This window comes from Haliotis rufescens, unplaced genomic scaffold, assembly GCF_023055435.1.
Source record: "Haliotis rufescens isolate VD_foot unplaced genomic scaffold, xgHalRufe1.0.p SCAF_29, whole genome shotgun sequence".
NCBI lineage: Eukaryota > Metazoa > Mollusca > Gastropoda > Lepetellida > Haliotidae > Haliotis > Haliotis rufescens.
The window spans coordinates 1,462,378-1,490,335 of NW_025963990.1; the positions used below are offsets into that span (position 1 = coordinate 1,462,378).

The 27,958-nt window shown below is 40.4% G+C and overlaps 1 protein-coding gene across 1 annotated transcript; it reads right to left on the reverse strand.

The window, feature by feature from the left end:
• LOC125384201 lies at positions 1-25,367 on the reverse strand. Its single transcript, XM_048402719.1, has 23 exons — positions 25,338-25,367; positions 24,970-25,126; positions 24,570-24,796; positions 23,973-24,135; positions 22,117-22,342; positions 20,915-21,137; positions 20,428-20,649; positions 18,534-18,843; positions 17,329-17,564; positions 11,897-12,080; positions 10,876-10,999; positions 10,336-10,430; positions 9,875-10,060; positions 9,226-9,406; positions 7,413-7,582; positions 6,868-6,995; positions 6,273-6,510; positions 4,920-5,091; positions 4,348-4,449; positions 3,758-4,001; positions 1,808-1,925; positions 1,217-1,389; positions 1-204 (listed from the first exon to the last, which is right to left on the reverse strand). The coding sequence occupies exons 1-23, from the start codon at positions 25,365-25,367 to the stop codon at positions 1-3; spliced, it is 4,113 nt and encodes a 1,370-aa protein (XP_048258676.1).
• Positions 25,368-27,958: the final 2,591 nt, after the last annotated feature.

The following is a 27,958-nucleotide window of genomic DNA, read 5'->3' on the forward strand; positions in this document are numbered from 1 at the left end:
TTATGATGACAACATTGTGTTCTTCATAGTTGGGGAATACAAACCTTGAGTGGTTCCAATGGCCACCATGTACGACTTGATGCCACTCTCACTGTCCTTGGCAAACCAGGTGGCCTTGATACCGCTAGTATCAGACTGTGTAACGTAACCGTCAATTAACTCTTCGTCATTGCCAGAGAAAATGCCAACGTCGACCCATTTCATCTGAAACGAAGAAGGTTGGTGAACCTTAGAACATGAATCTGAGGAAGTTTACGGGAAACCTATTTGAGTGATGGTACACCTACTGTCAGATTCGGTGACGGTAACCAAACTCTTCAGGCTTAGCTGAAAGTCAGATCATAGGTACGCGTCCCTTATCAATGCTAGGATCGGTTTGTCGATATATTATGAGCATTGGTCGGTCATGACCAAGCCCGACAGGTTTTATGTAAGCTGCAAACGTCTTTGAATTTTGTCGCACACTAAGATTCCACATAACGAATAATAAAATACTGTTTTAAACATTAAACATTAATATATTTAATTATACTGCTGCCATTAGTTTATGGTCTGTAGGATCGGGGCTGATGGCTACTGCATTACTTTGTCACACTGAATATCCCGTTCCATGGCTACAATGTGGCTCTGGCGTGTTTATATAGAGGAAATTATCAGAGTGTTCATGTCATAGTATGTTTACGACACGAGTGTCTAAATTCCGGTATTAGCCGAGCGAGAGAATAATGTTCTTTTTTTACCGGAGAAGATGTCTACATACAGAAACGAATATTAGTATTTACCTATAAGGACAACAAGTCGCACCAGCAGCGGAACCATAATTTCTCGTGTGACGTCATTCCGACTTCACGTCACAATAAGATTCGAATGACGTCAACAAAAAGCCGTCCGGATGACGGAAACAATACACTGTTTTCTTGACCCTTATATGACCCTAGGACACATGTGATTTTTACGAACTGATATGTTTTTAGGTTATAAATTGAAATACTGCTGAAAGCTGAGTAAACTCACACTCACTCATTCTAAGGTACCGAGGACTAAGTTATATAAAAAACTTTACTCTTCATGCAGAAGAGTCGACTACCCTCATTAGTAGATTACGTGAAGACCATTGAATAACAAATACTGAACAATTGCTCAAGTATGTCCGGAGTATAACGTTTTCTTGCACATTTAAAATAAGACACTTCCGTATGTAGGTTATATTTCTTACCTTAGGTGGTGTCTTATCAACAAGCACACCGTTTGTGTCGTAGATGGCGACGGCCCCGGCTCTGTTGACGGCCCCGACTCTCACACTGTACTGAGCGCCTGGTCGGAGACTTAAGCCAGACTTCATGACACTGGTGCTGCCTGGGTCGCTGGTGATCTCCCAACCTTCTGAGCCTGCAACAGTCAGGAAATTTAGCCACGAACATGTATTTTCAAATTATTTATCATGATGTCCCGTTATGAAAATATGAGTCATGGACCATTTAGTGATCTAATGCACCGCAATTTTATGCGCAGATTTACGGCCCTTAGCCGTGTCATGATCCGCTGGTCGTAGGCTCGAATGGATACGTAGGTCCGTCAGCGCCATAACCGTGCTTGTGGTTACATTTGTTTTCCTCAACCATTAAGTTTACAAATCGCGATAATACTAAAATATTGTTTACGCCGATTCTCTCACTTACAAATAGCCCTTAAATCGTCATCACGATTTCGATGTAAATATTTTCAGCATGAGACACCTTTTGAAAGGCCCTTGAACGTATCCATGTCAAAAACGGTTGTGTTAAAGTTATGTAACAAGATCACTAACCCGGGTAGATTTGAAGTTTTGCCCCATGGAAAAGCTCATACACCTGGTATTTGAAATGGTCCAACCCAGATTCGTCATCTTTAAACTTGAAGTTAGCTTCAACAGTAGTGCCAGATATCTGCGAGGAGATAACATGACATATATAATTAACAAAAAATGGGTGATGTTAAAGCCATTTCGCAGCAGCCTCCACTGTACCCACTGTGGTACTGGCCGTGCAAACCACAGGTAGATAACATTTTATGATAGGACAGAGCCATTGGTATATTCGCACCAGTATCTCTGTTCAAACTAACCGACACGAGAAATTTATATTTCAACATACACATAGAGAATTTCACCCGAGCGTCTTTTGATATCAAATATATCAACACGAGTTAATAAAAACGGAAAAATTCCGAGGCTTGCCGAGTTATTTTGCCAAGAGATTCTATTCATCATCCAACATCATTCTTTCAACTTTTTCAATTTGTAGACAGTAATTAGCAGTGTCTTCAGTGTAAAATGTACTGTAACAGCTTCAGTAGCAGAGCCATTGGTGATGTCATTTGATTGTGACGTCATGGTAACCAGTGACGTCACAATGGTCTGCAAAGCACTGTGATGTAATTTCATCTTCTGTGGGATCCAGTTTTGGATGATAACAACGAATCAACGATGGCACCATGTGTTCCCGAAACTCAATATATTTCGTGGTGTGAGTATAGATGTTACTGGGAAACACTCAACAACCCTCCATGATTTAAGGAGTATTCCAAAACAATATATACCAAAAATGAGATTACGTGGTACAGTTGTGTACAGTCTCATCCATTTCCAGTTGTAAAATATATTCCTTAGCTAAATTAATTCCAGCTTGTACAGTTTCAATTAAAACACTCAGTTAAGTATGTAGTTGTCATGACAAGGATGTGTTTGTTTGTTTCTTGTTTTACGCCGCACTCAGCAATATTCCAGCTATATGGCGACGGTCTGGAAATAATCGAGTCTGGAACAGACAATCCAGTGATTGATATCATGAGCATCGGTCCACGCAATTGGGATCGATGACATGCTTCAACCAAGTCTGCGAGCCTTACCACCCGATCCCGTTAGTCGTCTCCTACGACAGGCATAGTCTTCTATTACGGTCATGAGTGCTGAGGTAGGGGGTACACACATAATAACAACAATAACCGCGAAGATCCGGGCTAGAGTAGGTCTTCAGCAGCCCATGATTGTCGTAAAAGGGGACTATGCGGCGTTAAACAACAAAAACCCCAAACAATACATGATAACAATAATAGGAAATCAAGTGCTTGCAATGTAATCATGAATATCGATTCACACAATTGGGATACGATGACATGCATCAACCAAGTCGCCAGCCTGACCACCCGATCCCGTTAGTCGCCTCTTGCGACATACATAGTTGTCTTTTACGGCAACCATGAGTTGCTGAAGACCTTATCTACCCCGGATCTTCACGGGTCTGTGGAGGACAGACAAATCAAAATGTGAGACTATCTGTAATCCGAGTAGCGGAGAATTTCAAGAAAAGCGGAGACAACACATGACATCCAATGCATGCACCGTGATTGGGGTTAGTTAAAACCCATCTGGGTCTCCGCATCTTTGACATCTGAAGATCCAGACCACACCATTGGTGTCAAAAATAATGAAAGGTAGATACATCTATAGTTGAATGTTTGCTTAATGCGTCAGTTTTTATTATACAATGGGACAGTAAACGGTTGAATGTTTGCTTAATGCGTCAGTTTTCATTATACAATGGGACAGTAAACGGTTGAATGTTTGCTAAATGCGTCAGTTTTCATTATACAATGGGACAGTAAACGGTTGACAATTTGCTAAATGCGTCAGTTTTCATAATACAATGGGACAGTAAGTGGTTGAAGTTTGCCAAATGCATCAGTTTTCATTACCGGTGGCATCCCGCCACAGCCTCACCTGGAACTCCGCATCTTTGTTCTGTTCTCGTCCATCACCTAGGAACACCATCCTGGGCGGAGTGAGATCCACTACAAACCCATCTGTTGTCTGTTCTACAGTCCCCAGGGCGTTGTTGATGGTTTTCAGCTTCGTCTTGACAACGTCCTGATGGTTCAGGTGAAAGTTGTGCCACTCGATCTGGCTGACGTCTTTGCCCAGAGTCTTCCAGTCCTTTACTACCTCAAAGTCAGGAGACAACCCTCTGGAAAACAGAACATGTGGTATGGCACCATGTTCATCCAGACAGTGTGTTATCATTCCCAGCTCAGGAATCTAAGTTCAGATATTTGCAGAATCACTGATACTGAGTGATATCCTCATCGTGACAATTATTGACTGAGACTTTTAATTGAATAAAGCCTCACCAGCTTTCTGTTAACATATTTCAAACACTCTGTATATCTATTCTTCAGTTTTTCATTACTGCCTCATGTATAAATACTGTTCGTCATTGCTAAAAACATACAAATCAATCCATGATCTTAAAATGTAGTCAGTGTAGGATAACATATCACGACTGTTTCCTCAGTGATTTCTCTCCCACTTACTTTGCTCTGAGTATCTGTACTGCATACTCTCTGATGTCTGACTCGGGTTCACCATAGTTCCTCAGTGATTCTCTCCCACTTACTTTGCTCCGAGTACCTGTACTGCATATTCGGGGCCAGTATAGTTCCTCGGTGTCCTCACCACCCCACCCGTAGACACAGTCACTTACTTTGCTCTGAGTACCAGTACTGCATACTCCCTGATGTCTGACTCGGACTCACTGTGGTTCCTCGGTGATTTCCCTCCCACTTACTTTGCTCTGAGTACCAGTACTGCATATTCCCTGATGTCTGACTCGGGGTCACTATAGTTCCTCAGTGGTTTACTTCCCACTTACTTTGCTCTGAGTACCTGTATCGCATATTCTCTGATGTCTGACTCGGACTCACTGTGGTTCCTCAGTGATTTCCCTCCCACTTACTTTGCTCTGAGTACCTGTACAGCATATTCTCTGATGTCTGACTCGGGGTCACTATAGTTCCTCAGTGATTTGCATTTCATAAGAACATGTTTGAGTCACTGTAGCATTATATATAGCAAATGTTTCCTCAGTGATTTACTTCCCTCTTACTTTGCTCTGAGTATCTGTACTGCATATTCTCTGATGTCAGACTCGGGGTCACTGTGGTTCCTCCACTGGGTTCCAACTGTGGCAACGTGGGTACTGAACTCAACGTCGTCAAAGCCGTCCTGTATACCGTCAACAACTTCACCCGGCACCGGCGGACTCAGATCCACGATAACTGAAAAGGGACGGAATGTAGACTTAAACATAACATTATATGAAACATTTGAGAATAGTGAGTGAGATTTGTGCCACTTCCATAAGTATTTCAGAATATCTTGTTGAGATGCTGGCGGAACCCCATGGTAACAGGACGTGAATGTTTAACTTTTTTTTGTAGTTTAACGCCGCAATATAGCAACTATGTGACGGCGGTCTGTAAATAATCGAATCTGGACCAGATTATCAAGTGACTGACATTGATCAACACAACTGGAATACGATCAACCATGTCAACGAGCTAGACCACCTGATGCCGTTCTGACCACAAGCATCGGTTGCTCAAAATAAATTTTAACCACGATATTCACGGAAATTAGCATTCATGCCATCATAAACAGTATTCAGTACTCAGGCGTGTAAGGTAAATGTTTGAGGAAAGTCTGATGCAGGTTGTAAAACCAATGATGACAAACCAAGGATCGTAATCGAGTCGAGTCGCCCTGCGGATCCTGGCCGTTGTGAGGCAACAACGGAAAGGTTTGAGGAACAAAGGAAATAGAAAAGAATTAGAAAAGAAGTGAATGAGTACTTGTGAATGTGAAAGTGAATGCCTGAACATTGCATTTGTCGAACAAATATTCCAGCTGCTCCAGTCTTTGGTGTTTACATTTTCGCAATTTTTGAGATACAATCGATCATGCTCTTCTACCAAGATTTCGAAGAGCGTCATACGACTCTTGCTCAGAAGTTGTTTGATCAAGGTTACAACATTCAAGACGTTTTATGGTTGAATGTTTTATGTTGTGGACATGTCGAAATTTTACGCATCAGTGACCAAAATTGCCCGATGCAATTCCCTATTTTGACTTGTACCATATGTTCCCGTGTTTTTAAGGTGAACAATTGACCTTCCTTTGCATGTGTGTGTCACAGGTGCCACCAGCAGGGCAGGATACGCTCCCTTTTCATAAACACCTGGTATCATTACTTTTTGATAGTGATTCATAAACACATGCTTATTAAAATGGTCGGAATTGTACATTCGACTGCTTTGTGCATATTAGATATGGAAAAGGTTGTGTAGCTTTAATTGCCTCCATCTGACATTGTATTACATCCATCTGACATTGCATTACCTCCATCTGACTGTATTACCTCCATCTGACATTGTATTACCTCCATCTGACATTGCATTACCTCCATCTGACACTGCCGATACGTTCAGCTGTTTGTGGCCAGCGTTGAATGCGGTGATGTAGAAGCTGTAGGCCTTGCCGTGTTCGAGCCTCTGGTCAAGCTGGACACAGGTCTCGTGTGTCTTGTGGTCAAGACTGACCGGTTCCGAGATCGTCGTGTTTGTGGCATCAAGAACCGATAACTCATAATGGGAAATACCAGACTCGGGATCATAAAACCCAAACCAGTTGCCACAAATCTGAAACAGATAGATATTCTTTATCTTTATTTCTTTGTTGAGTGAGTGAGTGAGTCGGTGAGTGAGTATGATTTTACGCCGCTTTTAGCAGTATTCCAGCAATATCACGGAAGGGTGACACCAGATATGGGCTTCACACATTGAAACCATGTCGGAAATCGAACCCTGGTCTTCGGCGTGACAAACTAACGCTTTAACCACTAGGCTACCAACCCTTCCCCGTTTCTTTGTTGCTGTGAGTTATTGACACTATGAGGATTACAAAAAGTAAATGAAAAAACATATCTTTGGGGTGCATGGGGATCCTATATCTTCCTACTAGATTAAAGGAAAGTATTCTATGAAGTAATGATCTACCTTGTCAGCATCCTTGGTAAAGTTGAGATCAAATCTGAAGACGGGCCCATCAAATACAATGCCTGGCTCAGGAGGAGATAAGTCGACTATGATCGGGTGGTCGGACACGTCCACATTCATCAAATCAACTGAAACAAAAAACAGATAATGGGTGTCTCAATGTTTCAGATAATCCATCTACATAGCACCTACAGTACTGCTGTTGATCAGCCCCTTTTTTGCTAAGGCCAGACTTGATTAGTTACAGACGGCCTTGATATAGATGGAATATTGCTGACTGCTGGCTTAAACAGCAAACAAAGAAACTGTTGTTGGAGCGAATGCATCGGACCGTTGACAGCTATGCAAAACAAACTCGTTCGTTCTTCACAGACTTCAACCAACCATCTAATGACATATTATCTGTGTGCAATCCGTGTGCATCTGATGAATTTCAAAATTTTATTGCACAGTTGAACCTTTTATCCAGACAGGAGTTCCACCTGGGAACTGGAACTGACTGACAATGTCGCATCACCAGGAAAAGACCTGTTACTGAAACTCACCATTGTTTATGACCCTGACTTTAATCCAGACAGGAGTTCCACCTGGGATCTGGAACTGACGGGTGATGTCGCCATCACTGTGCGAGGATCTCTGCCAGTCCATGTGATGACAGTCACGTGTGGTCTGTCCCAGACACAAGTCCACTTCTCTGATGTCTGAATCTGGGTCACTGTGAATGGATGTACCAAAGTATAATAATGATTACTAAATATGTAAAGGAAAGTAATGATCTTGTTCCAATATGAATGGGGATTAATTTAATACAGAAGTAATACTTTTAGAGAACTATCGCGTTATGATAGGGACGTATTCAAAGAAAGGGCTATTTCTGACATTCTTGATTAATGTAACGACAATATCAACTCTGAAGCATTGTGATCAGAAGTGAAATTTCACCTAAGAAGGCCAAGAGTAAAATTTCAAAGAACAGTTTTTTCGAATTATTTCAGTGCTGTGAGACAAGGCAGCATTTTAGGTTCTCGTTTGTTTTCATTTTTTATTATTCAGTTGGAGAATGATATCCAAAGGTTTGGAGGTAGTTGAGTCTTTGTTCCTCAGGATTTGATGGAACTTTTTTTTCGTTTGTATGCTGAGGTTTTGTACATTTACTTCAAATACTGTCCCCGAACTGTTGAGGACTATAGATGTCTCGACAAAACTGAAGTTTTAGTATTTAGAAATGGAGACAAGATAAGAAATTATGGGAGCTGGGGAACATGTCTGTTAGTTTCATATTACTAAAACTTACAACAACGAAAATGTCAGTTTCTTACATATTACAGATATTTAGGAAATATTTTTGTTAAAATAGATAATGTTGGTCGAAAGCTGTTTAGACATTTGTGTCCAAATCTAGTAAAGCCCTGGTTCCTATGAAACAGCTTATTTATAAACTGCGAAATATAGCTCCAAAGGTATCGTTCAAAATGTTTGACCTTTAGATTAAACTTATTATTTTATATGGTTCGGAGATTTGGGATATTGATAAATGGTTGTTTCTTGAACGCTTTCAAGCTAATCTTTGTAAATATGTTTTTAGAGTGGGTTCACAGGCTAAAAACGTTGAAGTGTTGGGGTAATATGGGCGTTTTGGTATGCATGTTGATATTTTCACTAGATTTAGGAAATACAGGTTTAAACTCTTAAATATGTCTCGAAACATATATCCCAGACAGTGTTACGATATGTTTGTTAAACTCTTTTAAAACATCTGGGTGAACTGGAAATATTGCACAATATAGGGAGGAGAGCGGGCATCGATCAGACACTTCTGTTTTCTCCATTATGTAAGTGAGTGAGAATGGTTTTACGCCGCTTTTAGCAATATTCCAGCAATATCACGGCGGGGGACACCAGAAATGGGCTTCACACATTGTACCCATGTCGGGAATCGAACCCGGGTCTTCGGCGTGTCGAGCGAACGCTTTAACCACTAGGATACCCGACCGCCCCTCTCCATTATGTAAGTTTCATGTGATTGCAAATGAAATTCATTTTGTATTGATATGCCCCTCATATGTGAATATACGTTAAAAAAGTTCCCATTTTTCAAATGTCCACACTTATGCTAATCCAAGGGATAGTTTCATAACATTTCTGCAGTCCTCGGATGGAAGCCTTCTAAAAAATTAAGAAAATTACATTAAAGATGCCTTCAATCTCTGTAAATATTTGCTGTTAATTTTGTTTGCATTTTGTACAAAAACTTTCATTGTACTCTTTGTACTTGGGCCTGAGTCTGTCATACTGAAATAAATGATTGATGGAAGTAGCAAAACAGCATTTCAAATATACACGTCAACAAAATATCACCTGGCATTATACTGGGCATTGATGAAGAAAGTCTCTTCGTCGTAGGAGATGTTGTAGATTTCATGTAGAAGTGGTGGCGAGTTGTCTACTACCATCGGCGTTGTGTGACAGATTGTTGTCACCAGCGGACCTCCATAGTCAACTTTATTCAAGGCACGGAGTGTGATGAAGTATTTCCCATCTGAAACAAAACCGAAATCACAAACGATTAGATAAATATCAATGTGAGAGAGTAAACACTCTATTCCTGTGTCTTCAATGTTGATTCATGTAATGATATTATTATTCGTATTCGTAATATGTAAATTACACTATAGAGACCCGTAAATATTCAGTGGTAGTAGGAACATTGATCCACTAACTATGACGACCACATAATTACATAAGTATATAGACATCGTAACCATGTCATTAAAGGCGGCCCTTACAATAGTTAGAGTATACCTACTTGGTAGTTATTAACTGACTAGATTTTCAATAAAATCTTACCACATAGATCGGTTTGTATCTTTGCTGTTGGATGAGCAAAACTAACACGACATTATCTGTTAATTTTATATTTGTAGATGTTGCAAGGGAATTACTTGTATATAAACCAGGCATTCAACATCGCAGAAGACCTTTTGAAAGAATTGAGCTTCAGTTTTACCTGGGAGGGGGTCGTGAGGAGCCGGTATGGGGGAGATGAGGCCAGTGTTGGTCCACTCTGATTCGTCAAACAGGTGTCTGTTAGGGTCATGATGAGGGTGGATCAGCTCCTCACAGATTTGTCTCCCCACGGTCCAGGAGTAGCCAAGGATGCCAGTCTCTTTGTCCATGATGCCGTCCCAGTTAGCTGAAACATCGAAATCGGTCCATAACACAGCAAGAAAATGTGTTTACATGTATTGGTATACACCAATACAACGCACAGGCAAGGTCGTAAAACAAACACTGTGCCAGCTAAAAAAGTGCATCAAAAACAATGAACGAATTATGCCCCTTCTTAAAATTAAAATACATACGGATACTTAACTAAGAACATAACCATACATGGAGATAAGTACAATGTTCCTCCATCTATTTTCACATAATTAAAATTCCCTTTAAATATTATTATATTTCACCGACCTGTTAAGTATCTGTTGGCTCTGGTGTACAGGAGATCGGTGAGGGGTGTGCCTCCATTGAAAAGGGTTTTTGACCCGTGGCCGTCATGAATTGTCCTGAAAACATAGGTAGAGGTAGAAGCTGCAAGCACCTTGCAATAAATACAAGAACAAAATAATTTTATTCTAGATAGATATCCCAGTGACCCAGTGGCTCAGTAACCTAAGCACGTTGTGGCCTTTCAGTTAGCTGTCAGGAAGCTATGAATTATAACTGAAATAATGTTAAAAACAATCTTAAACCAGACATCTCCCTTTTGAAACGTTGTTAAGCCTGTGCATTTGGCTATATGCCTTCTACTAGGTGTTATTATATCAGTGCTTAGCAAGTTAGTTACCATGAAGACATATTCATGCAGATAACTACATTTTAAGTTATCACAAGAACAGATGATTAAGTTCATATTTGACTTTTTAAAGGTTTAATAAAATAATCTGATAAACAAGTATCTTCGCAGTGTAATATCACCTTCTTAATGTCTATCAAACACCTGTTTCTCACCTGTGGTTATTAATTTGACTGTTAACACCTCGACACCTGACTTTCCAGTCTGGTCTGTCTTCTGGAACCACACTCTCACACGAGGTCACCTCCAGGACATCCAGACTCACATTAGCCAGTGGACCTGAATCATTAGTAGTAGAGATTAACACAGATATATGTGAAAACGTATCACAAAATCCTATGCCCATGTTTTCTTTGACGTCAACGTTCATCACACAACATCGCTGAAAGTAGAATAAGCGCATCTTTGAATCCAATGACCAACGTATTATGTCAAGCTGCATATTCATGAGGTGAGCATGAAACATTCTTGATAGGACTCTCATATTATAGACAGACACACAACTAGAACTATTCCTGTAAAGTTGATTAACAACTATCAATGTTTATGAGGGTTTGGTTAAAAAAGGTGACATAACACTTTCCATAATCAAAAGAAATCGCGACTAAAAGGAGAATTCATTGTACGTTTCCGACTATTTCATGAGCATGTGTTTATGAATCACAAAGGTGTTCGCGAAAAGGTGAGCGTATCCTGTACCACAGATTGCATCCTTCCCAAACATAAGCAAACGCAAGTAATTTTTTCACCTGAAAACCATGTGGTCAATTCTGACAATTCAAGGACTACTTTACAACAGCTTAAGGTGAAGGTAACATCCTACCTGGTTGGGGAGGTGTGACATCCACCACAACACCCGTAAAAACCGTAAGGAAAACATGATTCATTCAACAATTCTTCGCTCATATCAATCACATGTTCAAACTTGTTTGATTTTAAGATGTTTGACATTTATCACATATTTGATAGTTTGGTAACCCCGTGGCCTATTCTGACAGGCCAGAGACACAAGAACATAAACATGTTTTAATGAATCATTATTAAATAGTGATTATACCAGGTGTTCGCTAAAATGATACGTATACTGCCCACTGATAGCACTCGTCCCAAACACAAGTATTTTCTTCACCTGAAAACAACAGAATACAACAGATCAAGGTCAAGGTAACATCCTACCTGGTTCGGGAGGTGTAACATCCACCACAACACCCTTGCTATGGAGGATGGACTCGAACTGAAGGTCGTTGATAAGGTGGATGTTGAAGAAGTACATGGCGCCGTGACGTAGAGACAGATCCTTGTGGATGAATTCGTGGGCAAGACCAACTCCAAGCCTCTCAAAGTGAGCATACTGATCAGACTACAAGGATCAAAAACATATATGCATAGAAAATATACATCCTAGAGATTGCAAGAAAAGTACATGTCAGGATACAGAACTTACCCGTTTGTAAAATGACCTACCCCGAATGTGTTTAAAAAAGTACATTTGACTTGTAAAATATTTGTCATAATTTAATATCAAATCAATACAACAATAATGACTTTTTCGGGTAAAAATGTCATTTATACTTCGCCTGACTCACACTAATTGCTTTTTGCACCTCATTCCCAAAAGGTAGTGCTTAAAACATCTCACTCAAACGCACCCTACCCATGCGCAGGCGCACCGGAACCACATGAAAAAACCGTGTGACTCTCCACTCTCTCTATTTTCTAATCTTTATGACTGAAACACATCAGGGAAAGAGGGAAAGGCTGGATGGGTGCTTCAGGGTATGAGTCAGTATAAGTATAAATGATAGTATTACCCTTACAAATATTATTTTACCTTATCCAGACTCATACTAATTGTTTGCATCTCACAGTAAGTCATGGGTCTCCCCTCGATGTGTGATTCTGCCATGATCTGTTCTGATTCAAAAATAAACATAGGAACGTGGTCACACATTCTTGTAGGCTCTTCTTATGTCGGTAGCGGGGTACAACCTACTTTTTGAAGTAAAAGGAGAAGAATCGTAAAAATTGAAAAAGTGAGCATAGAATGTCATTCCCACTTGTTTTCTAATGATTATAGTGTAAGGAGAAGTACACAATCGTCATCAGTCATGCTCTGAATTGCATAGTAATACAGGGGAACATGGACTCTCGGTCGGTGGTTAAGGGACAGCAACCTGATGTCGACGAGTCACATGATTGTGAGTGATATAGTCTATCCTGGTTAGTTGCTTGCTACTCCCAGTAGCCCAAATTGGTGGATGCCAGCAACAACTTTTTTGGCGATATATCTGAGGTAATGGTTCGCAAAGATGAAATCAGATTTCCACAAACAACCCTCCATAATGGTCAGGATGGAGCAGTTATCCTGTAAAGCTAGAGTCTTCGTGTGGCTTGAACGGTGGCGGTTGATCCAAATCCGCTGCCCTGCGGGCTCTGAGTATAACTGCTCTCATCCAGAAGGATATAGTTGTTCTTCGCAATCTCCGTCTTCTAGAACTCGTCTTTTGCAGGTAGATGCGTAAAGCCATGACTGGACAAAGGGACACGTCTTCGATATAGAATGGACGAGAGCGCTGGCACATAAAATTGTCCATCAAGTTGTATCGCCGAGATACAATGTATGTTCACCACTGTCAAATCTGGTATGACTGAAGTCGATCGCATGTATTTCTGACGTAGCTGGGGCGGTCGGGTAGCCTAGTGGTTAAAGCGTTCGCTCATCACGCCGAAGACCCGGGTTCGATTCCCGACATGGGTACAATGTGTGAAGCCCATTTCTGGTGTCCCCCGCCGTGATATTGCTGGAATATTGCTAAAAGCGGCGTAAAACCAAACTCACTCACTCACTCACTCTGACGTAGCTAGTGCCAGGAGATTTAATGTCTTTTGTGTCAAATGTTCAAAGTCCGCTTGTTCTCGTGTTTCATAAACATTGCTGGTAAGATACACCTGGTGTCATTACTATTTGTAACACATGCTCATGATACAATCGGAATCAGAGATTTTATATGAATATGGAAAGGCCTTTGTTGCTTTAATTAATCAACACTACGTAAAGATACCTAGATGGTGCTTTCGATTTCTTCTTTTGGTCCTCCAGTTTGTAGGATCTCAGCAAAGCTATCAGTTTGGGAACTTTCTCCTGTTTTCGTCCATAGCCATGGTTAAGATTATGCTGATAGCTGCCAAATAGGTTCTTGAGTTTTGCAAATGACACAAGAAATCTGCAACTTGTGGTGAAGTAGCTTTAACTGCTGCGATTCCTTTTGATCTCCTGAATTGGTAAAATCTCTTCCACTTGTTATCATACTAATTCCTTAGCTGCCCTGCGGCCCTGGTGGAGGATCCTCGTCTTGAGTTGGAGTTGTTTTCCTGCCATTGCGATAACGTCCTGGACTCACGGTGCAACAAAAAGGAGTTTTAGGTTCTTTGTATGCATGATCTTCTGTAAAACCAGAGGTACCAGTGCTGGTTGTGCGACCAAAAGGCACAAAGTCCCTCCCACGATATTGCCAGTGCGTCGTTTGCACACGCCAGGGGGTCGGGTACTGGGAGACTAAGGTTACTATCTGTCTGTTGACTCTGGCGGCAAATAGGTCCATTTAGGGGCAACTTTCGCCCTTGTCTCGACAGTGCGTCTGCTAACACATTGGACGTTCCTGGGATGTCTTACTTTGATCCTTAAATTCAGACTCAGTCTGTTAGTTGATACAACTACAAGGTTAACCCAATAAGGGGGTCGTGCCTTAGAGGTTTATGTAGAAGACCACAGTTGCGTTGTCTGTTCTTATCATTAGATACTTGTCTCCCAAGTGTTGCGCCCAATGAGATATTGCCTGGTTTACTGCCTCAAACTCTCGGTGGTTGATATTGAAGAGCTTTTCTTCTAAGGACCATAGCCTTGATATTACTTCTGAGTCGAGATTGGCGCCCCATCCTTGTAGCGAGGCGTCTACAAATAGGTGTTGATTGCATTCTGGCTCATTGAAAAGACGAAAACTGTGTTCTTGATGGTCTAAGAACGGCTTAAGGAACCTTTGTATGGCAGCATCTCAAGGAGCTGAAGTCTGCCCCGTTCTGTGAAAGTTTGGGCAGAAGTGAGCAATCCTAAGGTACTTGTTATTGATTGACTGAAATATTTTTGGGAATAGCTACTGAAAGATCGCTTTGGATATATACTGGAAGAAAGCTTTGGATATTTAACCACCGATCATCTGGCATTTAAATATGATTTTGTCATTGGGAATCTGAATAGGATTTTGAGATCTTGGAATCTGATAGTTGATTAACCAATCTAGCTGGGTTAACACAATTTCAAAGTAAAATACAGTTGGCTTTAGAGATGATCTGTCTGTTGATGAGCTTGAATTCAATCATCCAGGTAAAAGGCGGAATGGATCCCCTTGTTATGTCAAAGTCAAAGATATTTTTTGCAAGTAAGGCCTCCGGCCCATATACAAAAACGTGACAAATAAGTAGTTTCACTTATTTGGATATAACAATTTGTTTCTGAGGCCTTCGGCGTGTCGAGCGGACGCTTTAACCAGTAGGCTACCCGACCGTCCCCTTTGGAAAGAAGTAAATTGATGGATTTTGAAAGTTTGTGTTTCTTTGTCACCAGATATTGAACAATCGGTAGATTGAGAGGTTCCTGTGGTACATCTGGACTGTAACCCACCCTGGGAATGTTGGAAACGAATGGGTCGTCCAGGGTGTCTCAAATATACTGTTGACTGCTGTTTATGAGTGGATGGTGGTGGAAGGTCCAAGTCGTTCAACAGCTCCCAATCAGCAATAGACGCAGGTTCCTTGGGATCCTCAGCCTTGACCGTGCTGATCATGTTGGCTGTCCTGGGGACTACAAAAGGCTGTCTTGCCTACTTGGTTTCTTTATCTTTCTGTTTGCCAGAGAAGCGATTTTTAATTTGTATCTTCTGCACAGAGTTGACACTAGAGTTGCAAGTTCATTGTTTGAACAGACGTGAGGAACATCTGGTCCTTTGAATCTTGTACCGCTTCTTTGTTAATCCTGCTAATACAGTCATCAAAGATGGACTAAAAGTCCCATGACCCTGGTGGCGAAGTAGTGTCCGGCTGAGATAGAACAAACTCTTGATTCTTCTTTTGTGCATTCATTGCTGAAAGAAACAAGTTTTTCCGGGGGTTCTGGGGATTCTTTAGGGCTGTTAACACTGCTTCAGTAATGGATCTTGATATGTATAGGCCAAAGAAAGAATGTCTAGCAGCAGTATCTAGCTGAGCTTGCTCTTTGTCATCGACATGGTAAATCTTACTCTTAGAGTCAGACACGAGAGTGTAGTCTTCGTCTATCTCTGGAGACCGGAGAAAGGCTGACATGCTGTGTACAGGAAACATCTTGACGTTGAAGTTAGGAGTAAAACTTGGCCACAATGATTTTGACAAAGGACGCATTTAAAATCTTATTTATCTGTTATATCAGCTAAATTTGAGGGAAGGTCAAGATATCAATGTCGTATGCTTTGATACAATACAGTAGTAGGACTATCCCTGGAATGTGATTTAATGGGAAGTCCTCCGGCTACCCATGCCAACATATCATGATCTCATAAAAGGAAGGGGAATTCTTTCGCTTGTGGTGACTGGTTCAAAAGGTCTTCCCCTTGTAGGAGGTGAGGGGCATTAAGGTTAGGTGCCGAAGAAGATCTGTGAAATCAGAGATTGATCTGGAAGCAATAGGCTTTCTGCGTAATGCTAGCTACTAAGTCAAATCCCATTCCTTCATCTGAAAGGAGGGATGGTGTTTACTGACGCTGCTTAGATTTCCTAATCTTTTCCAAAGTCGTTTCTGTTGATGAAGTTGATCATGATAAATATCTCCTCTTTCTGTCGTTCTTCCTCCAGTGTACAGTGTAGAGAAAATGTGTTAATCCCTCATCTTGAAAAGATGAGCAGAAAGTTCATTTACCAGTTGTAGTACAATTATGAGATGATCACGTGGAACAGAGAGAATGAGGATCTCTATCTGATATACATGATAGCATGACACAATATTGAAATATTACAGCCAAATCTAATAATCGATGAATATGATGAATAGATGATAGAAGAATGTAATAAAAAAAAAAATATTGAAAAAAAAGACATTTTGATTGGATGATTCGGATTATGAGCAAAGAAAACTCATTCCCAATTGGCTGGTTGCCGCGAAAATTAGAGAGTGATAGGAACACGGCCCGGTCACGTGGTTCCGGTGTGCCTGCGCGTCGATTTGGTGCGTTTGCCTGAGATGTGTTTCTGTTTCCACAACCTTTCGAGAATGAGAAGAGATAAGCAATCAGTATGAGCCAGGATAAGGTAAACCTGATATATTACACGTCAAAGCTCCGCATTTGCGGGGAATGCGAGGGAGAATAGGGCACCCTTTTCGCAAGCACAAACAAAATTGAATATCGTGTGTTCACAATGTGTGACTTGGGACTGTGACTGTGGCGTATACGTGTCCTCTGCTTTGAAACCTCGGTGTCAAGTGTATATGAGTTAGTGACTGTCTGTATACACTAAATTAACCATTTAGTTATCACAAGCCTCAGTTGTGTATTCTATAAAAATGCCTCATTTAAACTTACGATGAACATTTTATGGTCGTGTCCTTCAATGCCTTCTAATAGTTCGCAATGTCCGTTAGGTCCGTAGTCGTAGTTGACGCTCATACACTTGGTCTCCGGGAACTTCATACACTCCTTCACACAGGACCCGGCATGATTCATACTGAAGAACTCGGCAAACACCGGACCAATCAGTCGGCCGTCCTTCAGACCCGTGAAATGTTTCAGTGCTTCGTGGCCATAATTATCAGATGAAGCTGAGAAGAGGAAGCACATTTTACATTTTAACCTGGGAAATGCCATTTCAGTGTAATATTTTCTGCCACAATAAAGACGGTATCCTCAACCATTTCTCCTATTGAATGCATATGAATTGTATACAATGGCCTGGGTGTCTTTATAATGAACATGAAATGATTGAGATTTTCTTTGATTGGCAGCGATATAAGGTCAATTTTGATCACTTATGCCACAGCTACAGTCACACATCCTACTCAAAAGAAATATAAAACACCCTCTAGTGAATCTGTCATGGTCAGCTGAACGAATGAAATCTTTTGAGTAACATATATGGTGTATATGGCATCATTTAGAAATATATTGCAAAATTATGTATTTTTCCCAAATGGTTTATTTTCTTATTAGAATTACAATCTGAACAGCAGTCTTAATTACACCGATTTCTAATTACTTACACCTTTTTTGGATTTGTTTCAAATAATGTTTTCCAATTGCTTTCATGATAGTAATTCACATTATAGTTTGTGATAATAATTCACGCCCTTACATCTTTCACTTCAGATGATTATTCATTAGGCACCCACATATACATTTCATGACCTTTGCTTTTGTTATTGTTTAGGGGGGCACGTGTGGCCCAGTCGTCTAAGGCGCCGCGATTCGTTGTGCAGAGTTGCGTCCCTTAGGGACGCCAGAAACCTATGATTGTAGGTTCGAATCCAGGTTCGCCCCGATTATGTATCTAGGTTTGTCAGCACCATACCCGTGCTCGTGGGTTTCACCGAAGTGGTAAACGTCAATCACTTCGGGCTTTCCTTCCTCATTAAGCTGACACGCCGTGATATGACTGGAATACTGTTAAAAGCAATGTTAAACGCAACTCACTCACTCACTCAATTGTTATTATTTAGAATATACACGGCTAATCTAAAGATGAGATGTTCAACGCGGCTTTAATCGAGAATGCTTTATATAATTTTCCTTACGGTCATAGTGTGCATTGGTCCTGTCCTTGAGATTGACAGAGTTGTAGGCTATTGTTTCATCTCCGAAAATTCCCCTTCCCAGTCCAACACCCACGGAAGATTTAACCAGATCTGAATCTTCATACACCACCACATTCCCTCTCAGTTCAGCTGGGTTACTGGTTGAACTGAAGTCTGATGTCAGTCTGCCACCAGGAGGCGTGACGTCATAGGTTGAGATGCTGCATGTCACGGCGGTTCTCGCACCTGCGCTGTTCTCACCATACACCGTGAAAAAGACGGGGACGCCATGGACATTCTTGGAAAATCGCTGAAACATGGATATCTATATGTACTGAGCGGAGTCCTTGAAAATGAATTCTCACCCGAAATACTCCTATGCCAGGTTTAATTACAGATCTAACTGTCTTTATTATTAATATATGTACAGATATTTGATTTGATATTGTCTGACACATAATGTAATCATTTGATTTTGCAGCTATTACAATTACCAAAGAAAAATGATTTCCACTTCATTCTCCAAGACACACAGAAATGCTCAAAATGAATAGTTAATGGTAGAGGAAAGTCATCAATATGAAATAAAGACATATAATGTCAACATAATACAGCTCATTGGCATGCTAACACATTAGGATCATATCTATAAATTGCAGCTTTATCCATGTAATGGCAGTGAAGCAACAAACTCGACTGTCCCTCGAGGTTGAAGCGTAGTGGTGTTTCAAAGAGATTCACTTTACACCAAGACGAAAGACAAGTGTAGTGTTGTGTCCAAGACTGAGTCTCTTTTGGCCAAAACGGAAGACAAGGGCAGTGTTGTGTCAGAGATCGAGTCACATTAGATCAACACGAAGGGCAAGGGCAGTGTTGTGTCCGAGATCGAGTCACATTAGATCAACACAAAGGACAAGGGTAGTGTTGTGTCCGATATCGAGTCACATTAGATCAACACGAAGGACAAGGGCAGTGTTGTGTCCGAGATCGAGTCACACTAGATCAACACGAAGGGCAAGGGCAGTGTTGTGTCCGAGATCGAGTAACATTAGATCAACACGAAGGGCAAGGGCAGTGTTGTGTCCGAGATCGAGTCACATTAGATCAACACGAAGGGCAAGGGCCGTGTTGTGTCCGAGATCGAGTCACATTAGATCAACACGAAAGACAAGGGCAGTGTTGTGTCCGAGATCGAGTCACATCAGATCAACACGAAGGGCAAGAGCAGTGTTAAGCCTGAGCTGGTACCCATCAGACAAATACTGAGTAGGGAAATAAGATCTTAATAGGATCAGCTGATGTATGCAAAGATTCGGGTATTGGCAACAACAGGAAAACGTGTTGTTTGGTCCATGGTTCCTTTTCATCCTACAGTACTTATCAAGCTAAAGGGTGAGTAACCTTAACATCGCAACTTTGCAGATTGTAATAGTTTAGGGTAAACTAAATCACAAATGCTTAACCAAAATTAAATTTTGAAAACGTAAAACAAACAGAAAATGATAGGCGAAATCGTCCACAAGACCAAAGAATCCACCACTTCAGTTGTCTACTAAGGACATTAATCCCTGACAGGCATTCAATGTGTGGAATAGGTCCGAGGGCAGCAGTTGGGTTTTATGGTATTCGTTCTACAGGATGTTTGTCATAAAAAGCTAGTTCCACGTCACAATAGTCATGCAATATTGCAAAAAATAATTGTTAATCTAATTTTTCACAATGTTAATGTCGCTTCTTTGTCGGTAATGATGCATTTGATTCATGATTTTCACTCAGGAACTGACTTAAAACTGATATTCGCGAAAAAAAATCAATACATATTTTCACTCAATTTGTCTTTAAATATCCTTTCAAGTAGTTAAGATGAGAGTGGCCAAAGCCGTTCCCTGCATACCTGAGTGATAATTGAAGATGGTCCACCAAGGCTGAGACTTCTGAGCACATCACTGAGTCCAGGTTTGGTCCCGGCATCCACAAAGATCTGGACCTGACTCCGGTCATCCTCGGCAGCTATGGCTATCTCTACCGCCGGCTCTGTGTGGTCTCTATCGGGGAGTTGTCTCACTAAGCAGCTCCGTGATGTGGACACTGCCCTCTTCTTTCGACCAGAACCTTCCTGATGGACACAGATCATAAATGCATTGACTTGTCCCTTTGACTTCTTGTTGCATTACACTACATTATACTACAACAAGCACTTCAGCTTACAAATATGTATAATTCGTTATTCTCAAAACACCAGAAATATCAGAAAAAATATTAACTGTTGAAAATTTACTTTCCTTCCATTTTATCTGTTTTTCCTAAATACATTCTGGAATATATAACATATCATCTTTGCCCTTGTAAATTCTAGACTTTAATATTATTGTAAAACGTACAGTATTGTCCACATAGTTGAGAAACTGTGGTGGAGATTTGTCCTCCTCCTTCTTGCCTGTATCTATCAGTCTCTTTCTTGTCGTTGAGGTGGAATATTGCCAGATGACAGCGCTGTACAATGTCTTCCTGATCTTGCCTATCCACTTGCCAAGATTGATCTCCAGTGTAACTTTTCCACGCAGGGTCAGTTGCAAGGGGGTCAGGTCCATGTCCATGATCAGTCTGGTTACACATAATACACAGCTTCTTTGAGTAAAGTAATATTCTAACTTCAGTTTGCTTGTTGCGACACCATTGCGGTAGTGGAGATAAGGTGAAGGAGGTTAAATACTATCGTACTTCTGTAGCGACGGACATGCTGTTTGTGTGAGTGTGAGTGTGAGTGTGCGTGTGTATGCGTGTGTGTGTGCGTGTGTGTGTAGTTTTTCCCAAGTGCTGAGATACCATACCGCGGTTTGACGTAGATACCCCATTTAAGACACAGTATACGACCAACGAGTCACATTACCTGGCGGCCTTATTTGATGACAAAGGCTAACAGTACATCAATTCCTTGATTCTGTGTATTGTTGGAAGATTCGGTGAAATAATTCGAAGTAATTTGTCCACAGAATCCCCTTACTTATCATGAATGGTCTACAAGAGATCGGGTGGTAAGGACAGGTGACTTGCCGGAAGGCATGCCATCCTGCCCCAGAGGCGCAGATCGTTTCTCATGCTTTCAGTCACTGATTTGTATACCACAGGTCGAAGTGACATAGCTCAAATATAGCTCCCACCCACTTACTCACTGCTTACTCACAGCTAGAAAAGATTATTACGGGCTTAAGAGCGGTCACTTTACACTGATAATATGACATGTATTTATGGAGGTGTACCTACATGCAAGGCATATTTTGAATAAAAACGAAAGGTAACATACCTACGTTAGATATTATAATTATCAGACTGGGTATTCATAACATCTACTAAAACTGTCAATAGGTATTGAGCGAGTTTCGGTTTCGGCCACATTTCAGAAATATCATGACACTTAAGATAATCTAGACACGTTGGTAAGTCGAATATGCGTCTGGCATATATAAAGGAACGCGTATTTCCGTGTGGGAGCCGGCAAACATTTACTGGAGACCTTTTGGAGAAAAATATAGTATCTGTAGTGGATCGTCGCGCATATATAATGGATTGAGTAAATACTGACCTTAAGTCGAGTGGAAACTTGTAGAATCCAATCTCAGCCCTTGATGGGAACGCAAGGTTCATCAGGTAGCCATCAAATCTCAGTTTGGCATACAGTACAGCTCCAATGCCCATTTCTCCGTAGACAAGAGCACTTCCAAAGGGCGTCACTTGACCAAACACAGTCATACCAAGGATCTTTGCTCCTACACCTATTTTTATTCCAAACGTTGCTCCTGCTCCATATTCTGAAATTCCAGTGTTTAAAGTGGTTAGAAACAGTGACTGAGTGGTAAAATACAGTGTTTGAAGTGGTTAAATATGGTGGTTGAAGTGGTTCAGTATAGTGCTTGAAGTGGTTGAATTTAGTGCTTGAAGTGGTGCAATATAGTGCTTGAAGTGGTTCAGTATAGTGCTTGAAGTGGTTAAATATAGTGCTTGAAGTGGTGCAATATAGTGCTTGAAGTGGTTCAGTATAGTGCTTGAAGTGGTTAAATATAGTGCTTGAAGTGGTTAAATACAGTGCTTGATGTGTTTCAGTATAGTGCTTAAAGTGGTTAAATATAGTGCTTGAAGTGGTTAAATATAGTGCTTGAAGTGGTTCAGTATAGTGGATGAAGTGGTTAAATATAGTGCTTGAAGTGGTTCAGTATAGTGGATGAAGTGGTTGTGTGTATTAATCGTGGTTACAGAGACAAATGAAAGAAATATGTTGAAGCGGTTTAATACATGTGTAATATCAAAAGAGGAGTGCCATTTTCAGTTGTGGGTAATAAATGTGGTTACACAGTAAACAGAGAAAGCAGACTCTAAACAAACAGGACGTCTCATAGACTAGATTAGCTTCCCTTCGATAGTAGAAGTAGAAACAATATGTGTAGGCAATTGTTATTTTTGTCTGATGTAGCTACGCAGCTGCCTGAAAACAGGTTTCAGTTTAAACTATATTGAATGTTGTCAATGTGCGCTTGACAAATCACTGACCATCTGACGAAAAAATATATTAATGCGCACATTCCAGATTTTTGTGTGTGTTTTGGAAGCAAAATATCCTGTATAAGGCATAAACACTAGAACGTGATATTTACCATCCCCAAATACACTTGCGTGATAAACTTGCGTGATATATATATATATATATATATATATGTGTGTGTGTGTGTGTATTTGTGTGTGTGTGTATGTGTATTTGTGTGTGTGTGTGTGTGTGTGTGTGTGTGTGTGTGTGTGTGTGTGTGTGTGTGTGTGTGTGTGTGTGTGTGTGTGTGTGTGTGTGTATTTGTGTGTGTGTTTGTGTGTGTTTGTGTTTGTGTGTTTGTGTTTGTGTGTCCTAGATGTTGGCCCTGTTCTGTTTGTAGGAACAAACATTGTTGGTTGCTAACGTTTCTTTTGCTCATCGGTTTAGTAGGAATCGTCCAATGGTGTGTTCTTATTAGTTAAAGGTTTTTGTCACTTTTTGTACCATCACTAAATGATGCAGAAGAAACTCTGAATAGTTGTCAAACAATACATGGATCTCTTGCGAGCGTATCATGGGGCATTTCAGTAACATCATGCAGTGTCTGCTAATAATAGTGTGGGAGGAAAGGACAGTGAGTGTGTGAATAAGTGAGCGAGTGAATGAGTTGGTTTGATGTCTCTTTCAGAAACATTCCAGCCATATCACGGTTTGGGATACCAGCAATGGGTTTCATTGTACCGATATGGGGAGTAGAACCGTCTTCCAGACGAAAAACATCTTTCACCACTGAACTTCTTTGTCATCCATATAACAATAAAATCAATTAGTCTGGATGTACATGTACAAATATATTGCAGAATCGATACATACACTTGTTTCTTGTAACACAATTGAAGTACATGAAAGTCCATACTCACCAAAGTACATGGGTACAATTCCTCCAATCAGGAAGTAATTCCTGTATCTGAAGAAGACGACGTTTTTTCTAGGTAGGGAGAAGCTTCCTTGAAGAGTCAGGTCAAATGAGCTGAATGTGTTGGTTCCATCACCATTGACGATAACATTGATGATATCTGAATACTGATATGATATTTTTGTGATTGAAAAAACGTATGGAGAGAGATGACACCATTGGCATAGGGGGATAGATAACAATTACTGTACAACCGATACTATATTTTAATACGATGAGAAATGTTTTTTTCCTCAGCAGTGAATGGGTACCCGGTTGGATGCGATGACAATGTCGCTGTTATGAATAATGTTGCATTTACATCTTACATTGTGTATGAAGTTATGCGCTCGACACGTGGACTATAAGTATTAGTACATCTGTATTTTTTAAAAGACATGTAACCGTCATTGCTTGTATAATAATACAATAGTTATGTTTTGAGTATTACTTTATTTTCAGGTTTCAAAATTCCCTGTCGAGGATTAACCACTCCGCTCCGGAACAATTAATACAATCAAACTAACCTACATTTTGCGATTATAATGCCAATATATCGTACCAGGGCGAGACACAAATCTCGTAGTTGTCTCGTCAGACGAAGAGTAAGTTCAGGGTCGATGTTCTTGGCATCAAACATGGCGATCATCTCCCCGATGCTCATGTTGGCCAGTTTAGCACCAAGCAGCTGCAGTCCTTTCCCAGTCAGACCTTTCCCCACAGTGTACGCCTGATCCCCGCGACCCAGGATGTCGGTGACCTGACCCAGGACCTTCATGATCTTCTCGCCTGGGAACACCAGTTACAGTACTTAAGCCTGATTCCAATACGAGGATCTTAACATCTTTGGGTAAGCAAATTCTTACTTTTCCAAATTGTAGCAACGTAGCGACTGGATCCGGATACACTGCAAGTGAATCAGTTTGTATAGTTAAATGACGATATTAGCCCAAACTACCCACCACCTTCCATGCCCAGCACGACGTTTCCACTGCCGACTTCCCCTGAATACAGAATGGTTCCTGGGTTGGCTATACCCATCTTCTTGATGGCACTCTTAGTGTTGGTCGCTGTGCCATCTTCATCCGTGCGTGATATTATGAGTGAGCTGTCTCGTTTCTGGAAGATAAAGACATGTGTATGTGATATCGAAAAGGTTCGAGGCCCATATCAGTAGTTCATACCCCTATTCTAGATGTATCTGACTTCAAACTATTGAAAAATGTAAAAGCTAAAAAACACACCTCTTTTCGTTCACTTTCCCTGAACGATGTTTATGAAAGAACGTTTCAACTGGTGGTAAGACCTGTATATAAATACTGAAGCTTACAACCAGCAGCTGGTACTCTTGGTACAGCATAACATACGTGATGAACACACAGTCATGGCAATGATAAGTGTACAGTGTGAAGTAAATATTTCCTAGGCCGCTATTAGAGAATTTGCAGTCTCTTCTTGTGATTAAATTTGTAAATAGAAATGGATTTGATGAAGATTACATATTTGATCATTAAAGTCTTTGAAAGACATTAAGAAGTGATACACCCAAGGCAGAGAATTTATGGGTGTTAACTTCTTTATTATGAGGAACACAATGTTTCGGGGTATATCAGACCTGTGTTCCTCAAAATAAAGACGTTGACATTCATAAATGCTCTTCCTTTTGATAATTTAGTTGAGAGATCTTTTGATTCCACACATTAATTTAAAAAGATAATCTCCAAATCTCAACCACGGTGACTTACCTACATTCCACTCGCAGGTGTGTGTCCTTTACCTGTCTAGCTTGGGTGACCAATGATTTAGTTATTCACAAATGTACTGTAACACATACAATCTCCTGCCATAATAATCTAATTAGGGTACTGATGACTTGATCCCAAATGAAAAGAAATTAATATCATACTGCTTCAGCCTTGAGTCTTTCAAACAGATCCTTGATTTCTTCATTCGTGAAGTTCTGGTTCAAAGCTTCATTGAGGATCCGCTTGGCATCGCCTGTGTGTATTCTGAATAAAACACAGGCCACCATGAGATCAGGTTCCACTAGTGTCGCCAGTTAAATGACTAACAACCATTAGACAATGTTCTGTCTATATAATAGTGTGATATCTAATCAGGATGAAGATGGTCGTTAATGAACCAGTAGTTAATTGGTCAGTAGACTTTTTAATAGCTTTCCATCTGAATATTTTCATATTATATGCTGATGCTGTGCGATCGTGCGTATGTATGTATGTATGTAAATTAAAAGGGATAAACACAGGAAAGAAGTAAAAAGACAGGGTTATTTATTTCTATTCTTTGCAATTCGAAGTAACTGAGGCAAAAAGAATTCGAAAAAGTCCTATGTAAAATAATTATGCAACACTCACAAATCTAAAGGACTTCGTCTTTTCCTTCTTCTTCCAACAGGTGAACATGAAGATGGCATCTGGAACGTCTTTTCATCCAGGAGTTTGTAGTAGTAGCAGTTGTTGATGAGGTCGTGTCCGTTCATGGCACAGACCTTCACGTGGAAGGACACCTCATATAAGGATGGCGTTTTGCTGATCACGTAGCTCAGAGTGATGGCGTTGCCAACTGGCTCAGTGTGGTTTTTGTCTACCAGAACCGCAACATTCATGATGATTTCACGAGTGTAAGTCTATATTGTACTTATTAACAACAATACATTCATTTACTCATATTCTGGTCCTCACACAAGTTTCATACGTCTCTTCAGTGCTGTGCATGAAGACATTAGAAGAACAAATCTTTGTAGCTTTAGTAGTATTTACTTGGGACGGCTTTTTTATGCTTGTTTCATACTTTCTTCTACATACTTGGTAAATGTCAACTATATAATTCCATTACATATAATATTGGTGTTTTATATAGCTTTTAAATATGGCTGACATGACAATCAGTCTAATGTTTGTAGTAATATTTTTTATAATTAATAACTGCGAGAAAGACATTTGATGTCAATGTGAGCTTAACGACTCGTTTGGTTACAGGGAAGGTATTGAAAATGCGAAAGTTTATGGTCGAAAGTATAATGTATGTTTTTAAGTATTGTACCTTTTCAAAACTCATGAATGTTTTTTCCCAGGGAATCGCTATCCTCATTACCGTCTCCACTCACCATAAGCCACAACCGAAAGCTTCTTTGTCCACTCTTTGTTCTCTATATGGTACACAAGTTGGTCATTACAGTGGTCAACCTCGATGCCGGCAGTGATGGAGTAGATGCCGAGGTACTTGAGGTCGACGTCCACACAACACGTGATGCCAATGCAGTTGTCAGTCAGTCGGCAGGTGCTCGAGATGGCAGCAGGGAGGGATGCTGGACAAGCTTGGATCATAAAAAGAAACAATGACTCATGTAAACTCCATTGTACAATTCCGGCTATATCCGTTCAGGCAGGACTATAAAATAATATAACCGTTGTTTACAGAAACTATGAATCTATTACGAACAGACAAATGTTTGTTCATTTCATATTCTGCATTGTGTGATCATGTATTTGAAACATAAAAGATTGAAATAATAAACACTTGGTAAGAAGTATTAAGGCCTACCGGAAGTTTGCAGTGCACAAATTCTAGACTTCCAGAAATCGAAGGAGACGCCTGCAATGCAATGGACAAAACATGTTCGATTTGAGTATACATTATTTATTTTTCTTAAATTATGCAAAAAACACACTCGTTCTAGAGCACATGTAAAACCCCGCTGCGAAAGAAGTTGATAGAAAGACATAAACTGTCGTTATAGATACAAAGATATATAGAAAGATACATCGACACATCGATGAATTTGGACCGAAAACTCATACGATCAATGAATCCGTCAATATAATTCAATTTAAACTTTACTGAATACTTTCTTATGACAACCTATTGATAGAACATCATGATGAGTTCATTGTCTGTTCAACTATGTAGTCTTAATTTCTGCTAAAAAAC